General features: G+C 38.8%; 1 protein-coding gene across 1 annotated transcript; it reads right to left on the reverse strand.

The window, feature by feature from the left end:
- Positions 1–3,484: 3,484 nt before the first annotated feature.
- Positions 3,485–6,605, reverse strand: LOC132851333 (keratin, type I cytoskeletal 19-like). The gene is made up of 8 exons (XM_060878159.1): positions 6,032–6,605; positions 5,781–5,863; positions 5,480–5,636; positions 4,987–5,148; positions 4,755–4,880; positions 3,970–4,190; positions 3,822–3,835; positions 3,485–3,725 (listed from the first exon to the last, which is right to left on the reverse strand). The coding sequence occupies exons 1-8, from the start codon at positions 6,476–6,478 to the stop codon at positions 3,682–3,684; spliced, it is 1,254 nt and encodes a 417-aa protein (XP_060734142.1). The 5' UTR covers positions 6,479–6,605; the 3' UTR covers positions 3,485–3,681.
- Positions 6,606–7,012: the final 407 nt, after the last annotated feature.

The following is a 7,012-nucleotide window of genomic DNA, read 5'->3' on the forward strand; positions in this document are numbered from 1 at the left end:
TTACAGCATTGACTCATTAAATTAAATGAATTATTATTGTTATTTTTATAATCATTATCATCATCATCATCATCATCATCATCATCATCATCATCATCATCATTATCATTATCATTATCATCATTATCATTATTATTAGTAGTAGAAGTAGTAGTAATCAATAAAGTAGCTGGTGACTACTGAAAACGTGAACATGGGCTAGAAGGCGCCTGGTTCATTCTTTGTTTTTTTTCTGTTTGTTTTGTTATTTGACTTTACCTAAGTACGGGGCTCTCAAGTTTTGAAGACAGGCAAGAGTGACATCTCCAACCCCCCACCCAAACACAACAATAGTCCTACCCTTTTCACCACCTTCTCTGGGCCAGCATCCTGCAACCTGGCCTTTATAGGGGGCTTTTCTCTCAAGGCAAATGAGAGAATGCTTGGTTGCCTTTTAGTTGACATCTTTGAAAGACAGATGCAACGATTAATGCAACCGTGGCCAGGATATCAAATATGACATGATTTTAAAAGTGACTTATAACATCGACAATGCAATACACTTTAATTAATTTAGTGCTTATAAAATTATTAAGCCTATTTGGAGAGAGATGTTTAATGTGACAAAATGTCAGTCATTGTGTGATAACAAAAATATGTCTAGGCCTAGACCAGTGGCCTACCTGCCCCCAAAAGAAAATGTATGACATAAAACATTCCAAAAATATTTGAATTAAACAAAACATATTAAATTATACAGTGTAGTGCTGTTGGTTAGTAGCCTTATTTTTCTGAGATTTACAGTAATTACACAGAATTTATTATAAATTTATTATTTTTTAAAATACGTGTTGTCAGTGAACTGGGGCCCTCTGGCACCATCTCAGGGCCCCCAGTTTGAGAACCATTGGCCTAGACTACTTGTTCTGAGCATGTGTTGTAGTAAACAGGCTGTAAAACTGTTGGCTAAGTTACAGACACTCATGAAAAATTTATGCTGATTATCTGGGAAACATCTCTAACAGCAGTCAAAATGTCATTGTTTGTGTCAATGACTGTCTATGTGAAGTAGTAAATCATATAGCTAATGTTTCAATGCTTCAAATTCCAAACTATGGCCTGTGGCTTGCTTCCATACTTTTACACATCCAGTCACTGAGTGATCAGTTTTTATTGTCGAAAAGTATTAACCATAGTTAGATTGCTTATTACTTTGTAAAGTCTGATGAGCTTAAACAATACGCTTTGAATATCATTAGTGTAGTGTATTTACTCGGTTGTTCTGACTTTGTGCTCTCAAAAGTCAGAGAGACTTTTTTGTAAACTACAAGATGGCTCCATATGGAAAATCTCAATACTTGAATGAACAATTACCATTTTTTAGCAAAATTGAAATGTATTTACAAAACATCAACATGACTGCTATTTCTTTGTTAACGCACACAGAGTCGGCTAACTTTGGCTCGGAGTTTGGTAACCGTATCATGTGTGATACGCTCGCTGTGTTTCCTGCTCAAGTCCATTGTGACCTCATGGCTTCCTGATTCCTTGGAAAAGTCATTCTTAAAGGCTATTTGAAAAATATTTATAATCTAAATCAAGTATGGAAAATTTTTGAAGACACAGAATATTTTGGTTTTCTGAGCGTTTAGATAGCTTTACAAATATCGTGGCTCTGGTGCTTACGTCTGATACTGATTTAAACTAACCTGCCTAGCTTGTGTAACCTGATGAAATTTTATACAACTGACTCCAAACTCACTTACAGTTGGACCAAAAACAGGAACTAAATTGCAAATGGTGCTAAAATTCCTCTTATTTTGTCATGAAAGACAGCCTTTCTGCTTCAGATGCTAAAGTTGACATTTAGAAAACTCTGGGTCAAAGTAGAGCTACAGTATCTGTTGATGTGTGATCCAGCAGTTCTGACAACATCCTTTTATTTTTTTCACTATAACACAAAACACTACAATTCCCACAATGCCTCCATACCTCTTAATCATACAGCTGAAATGTGATGACTTAAAGGGATTTAAAGTATTAAAAAAATGCTGCTAAGAATTTCAGAATAATTCCAGCTTTCAGCGGTGGTTTGATGACTAATGTTCCACTCCTATAATCTTGGGTATATGCCCTCTTTTAAGACAAGGTTTGATGGTTGCTATTGATTTATGGATTTATTGTTATGGCGTAGAGCAAATGAAAAGGCTTCTAACTGTGAAAACACACTGTACTTTGAAAGTGAGTTCCTGTCCTTGAGTAAACAGTGTAGCCACACCTAGTCTAGCCTTCACACAAGTGCACGGATGTCGCTTTAGACGTTTCAATAGGAAGGTTTCTAAGGATTGTTCAGTCTGGAACAAAATGGACTAAAAATAAGAACATAATAAGTGTCATTTATCTAGGAAATTAGAATTTAAAACTGTATAAATTTCTCTCAAGGACATAGATGTTTAATTCTGAAAGCACTTAAAGAACCGCACGGTGTCTTGCATGGTGTGTCACTGCTGCACACAGAGCGAAAGGCACTCTGAGGTTCATTGCTTCTTTTTTCCATGTTGCTTCAGTGCAAGGCCAAAGAGCACTGCTGATAAAGGGAGGGTGAACAAACTCCCGACTTCTTTTTAAAGGCTAAACTTTGCTTTTCCACTCACAGTGTTTTTGTGATGACCGTGTTTCCTGGCAACAGTCTAAGAACTTTGAAAAAGGGGGCTTTGGAGAGGAATCTGTAGGAGTACGTCTTGTCTGCCAAATCAAATGTGTTGTAATGGTGGTAAAGTGGACCAGACTGAATCATACACCAACTTGGGACATGTGAGCAGAATTTTTAATTAACACACAAACTTAACATTTACCCTACTTTTATTTTCATCTGGTGTCTGGGGCATCGAAACCCAGAACCGAGTTTCAGTTCTTCTTTCAGAGGGTTTCATTAAACCCAAATGAGGATGAAGTTCCCATCTGAGTCTGGTTCCTATTAAGGTTTCTTCCTCATGTCATCTCAAGGAGATTTTCCTTGACATCGTCGCTTCCGGCATGCTCATTAGGGAAAGATGTTAGAGATAAATAGTATTTAAAATTTTTACATTAATTTTAAACTTTAAATGTATGTATTAATTTATTTATTTTTATTCTTATTTTTATTATTCCTGATTTTTTTCTTCTATTTTTATATTTCTCCAAAGTTGCTTTGAGACAACGTGAACAGTTAGAAGCGCTATACAAATAAATTGATTTGAATTGAATTCATAAAACTCAGTGATATATTTATTTATTTATCTATCTATCTATCTATTTATTAATTTATTCATTCATTCATTCATTCATTCATTCATTCATTCATTCATTATTGGCCATAGCTTTCAGACCACATGTTGATGTGCTTTATTATTTTATATTTATTATGTGTGTATGTGTTTAGGTCTATATACCATGATTAAAACAAGTAATGATTCAAATGAGTGTTTGTTCATTCTTGCAGTGTATAAGAGAGAGACCAGAACAGTTATACGTTTGCCAGCAGCTTTATTTTCAGAGACCGCTTTTTCCTCACACACAACAAGTAGTTGGATTTAATCTTGATCAAATTCAAAACAGCTGTTTCCTGGGTTTTATGACCATGATTGACAATTGTCTATCGTAATCACTGACCCACTGAAACAATGCTTTAGTGTGTGTGTTTCTCAGAAACCAGTACTCTGTTTAGCTGCGCACAGTGGTGGTGGTAGTGACCATGGTGGATCCACCTGAAAGACAATCCACGTTTTGTTTAGAATTCATTCTGATTATTTGAATAACTAAGAATTTAACTAACGTCTACGATAAAACCAAGTGATCATTACCTGTGCCAGGAGTTCTGAGGATATATAAAAAAAAAGATGTTTTAGTTAGCTTCATAACACATGGCTAGAGGATCAGATACACTTTATGTTATAATAACCTGGTCATTTTTTTTAATGCCTGATAATGTGTGATAACATGTGACTCTACCTGGACTCTTCTTTCTCCAGGAGGCTTCTGTATGTGGCGATCTCCTGCTCTAGACGACTCTTGATATCTAGCAACATGTCGTACTCACGGCCCTGCTGCTCAACGCTGGCTCGCACCTGTGACAACTCCGACTCTAGCATGTTAATCTGGTTCTGGAAGCCTGCTAGCATGGCACTGTAGCGAGCTTCTGTCTCGCCTAGCGTGTTCTCCAGGGCCGCTTTCTGTATAACAGATAGATGATAAAATAAATGTAACTGAGAGTAAAATCTAACAGTGTGCAGAAAACCTGCATGAATGTTCATGCACAGTAAAAATGTTCATTTTTATGATCCGAAAGGATTGCTCATATTTTAAGCAAGGTTTTAAAATAACCTTTCACTTTCAGAAGTCAAAAGCAACACACACATGACAGACTATTTCCAAGGTCCTGTTTTGAAATATTTGACAGGATTCTCTATGGAGACAGTTACACCAAGGTGCTGCAAGTCCACACCCAAGCACCAGAAACCTTTAGCACTTCTGGCTGCATTTACCTCAAAATGTCTCCACATTCTTTACTCCCTGGATCACTGTGTTTCTCTGGGATATGGACACAAGTTACGCTTGGCACCGTTCCCCACCAATATGCCTGGTTCTAGTCAGCCTCCTCCCATCTGATTCTACAGTCCCTCCTCTACATATTATTCTCAAGTCACCTCTTATGTAACTTATTATTCTCAGTTGAGCTCTGAGCTTTCCCTATTTCTGCCTCCTTCAATAATGTCCACTCTTTTATCTTTTCTCACCATGCTTAGTTGTGATTGTAGTTCAATTTCCAAGCCTTGCAGGGTTCGCCTCAAGTCTGTGAGCTCCGTCTTGGAGGTCTGAATGGTCTCTGTGCTCATGGCAACCTCCTTGTTTAGTGCTTCAGACTTAAAAAGAAAGTAAACACATATATAAGATAGATAATATTAGCTAACAACCAGTGACACAAACAATAACGATTATATGCTGATTAATAATGAGGTACCCACTCACCTGCTGATTGAACCAAGCCTCTTGTTCTCTGCGGTGTTTGTCTGTGATGTTCTCGTACTGAGCACGGATCTCCGTTAAAACCTTGTTCAGGTCCTGATGCGGAGGAGCGTCTACCTCCACGTTCACGTTTCCAGTAAGCTGAGATCTCATAGCAGCCAGTTCCTAGATGCACATGCATTACAAAGGTGAAGATAAAGGGTTAATTCTAGTGTTTCCTTTTGTAAATGTCCTGAGAGAAAGTTGAACGGACCTGCAACCATACATGGAGATTTTAAAAATAGTATCTCTGCAGCAGAGAGATTTTTGGCACAATACTGCATTTGGCCTAATGTACAAAAGCATCCATTCCAAGAAGAATCACTGAGAGGTGAATAATTTAAATGCACAAAAAATTACATCTTGCTGGTTTCACACTTTCCATAATTTTACAGTCCAATTAAATTAATGAGACCTAGTTTGGTGAAAAAGTCACAGTGGTGATAAAATGACTAACCTCCTGGTGGTTCTTTTTCAGGTAGGCCAACTCATCCTGCAGACCTTCAATCTGCATCTCCAGGTCAGCCTTGGTCAGGGTGGTCTGGTCCAGCAGGCGTCTCAAGTTGCCAATGTCAGCCTCCACGGACTGTCTCATTAACAATTCGTGCTCGAATCTAATAAGTACAGAAAGAGCGTCAATACCATGTTTGCATTTCTAATCATAGTTTTATATATTAAAATAAAGTCACTCTACCATCATCTATTGTTAAAGGCTCATGGTACAACGTATATGTGTTTCATAACTTAGGTACACCTACTTAGTTTTGAAGTCATCTGCAGCCAGTTTGGAGTTGTCAATCTGCAGGAGTATGTTGGCATTGCCGATGGTGGCATTCTTGATCTAAAAGGGCAACAATTATTATTAGACATTATTGATAGAGCAGATTTTATAAAGCAAACCTTTCAAATATTTCATATATAAATATATTAAATATTTTCATATTTAAGTATACATCTGTAATTCTACAAGCTACAAGTTCTAATTTAGCACACAAACATCCAACATTACCTTATCCTTCAGGTCATTGATGGTGGCCCAGTAGGCACTGTAATCTCTGTCAGCAATTGGTCCTTTCTTCTCATAGTACTCACGGATCTTCACCTCCAGTTTTGCATTGGCAGCTTCCAGAGAGCGGACCTTGTCCAGGTAGGAGGCCAGACGATCGTTCAGGTTCTGCATGGTGGCCTTCTCATTCATTTGCATGCTGTCATTGCTGTCCAGGGCAGAAGACAGGCTGAAGCCACCATCTCTTCCCATGCCCAGTCCACCACCATAGCCAGAAGACACAGTCCTTGCGACTCCTGAGGAGATTCGGGTGCCGCCTGAGCCACTTCCATAGACACTGAAGGCTTTAGGTGCGGAGGATAGTGAGCCCACACGACGCTGGCTGATCACAGAGCCTCCACTGTAGCCTGCAGGGCCGCTGGAATAGGTAGAACGCTGGTAGTAGCTCATGCTGACTAATGGATGGATTCAGAGACAAACTGAAGAAGGAATGGCAGAGAGGATGATGCTACCCTGAATGCAATTCTCCTGGAGTGATCCACTGTATCCAGCTCTGTCCTTTCATATAGCCTGAGCCCTGGGGCGGGTCCTGCAGTGTGTGTGTCTGTGTGTGAGAGAGAGAGAGAGAGAGAGAGAGAGAGACAAAGAGAGAGAGTTTGTATGTGTGTGCACAAAAGAGAGGGAGGGGAAACCACCAACCACCCAAGTGAGGAAACAACTTTGGAATGTGTGTGTGTGTGTGTGTGTGTGTGTGTGCGTGTGTGTGTGTCCATGTCCTCGATAGTTGGGATTACGGGAGAGATAGTACAATGTGAGAACCAACAGGTTTGCACCATACTAAATGTAATAAAAGTTTTGAGGGTGTGGATTTTTTTTGGTTTTACGCCTGGCAGTTTTCCTACTTTTATAACAGTTGGAGCTGGAATACACGACATTTCATCATGCAGATTTCACTACATGTTGCACTGTGTATGCTAGACTATG

Source organism: Tachysurus vachellii, chromosome 1, assembly GCF_030014155.1.
Source record: "Tachysurus vachellii isolate PV-2020 chromosome 1, HZAU_Pvac_v1, whole genome shotgun sequence".
NCBI lineage: Eukaryota > Metazoa > Chordata > Actinopteri > Siluriformes > Bagridae > Tachysurus > Tachysurus vachellii.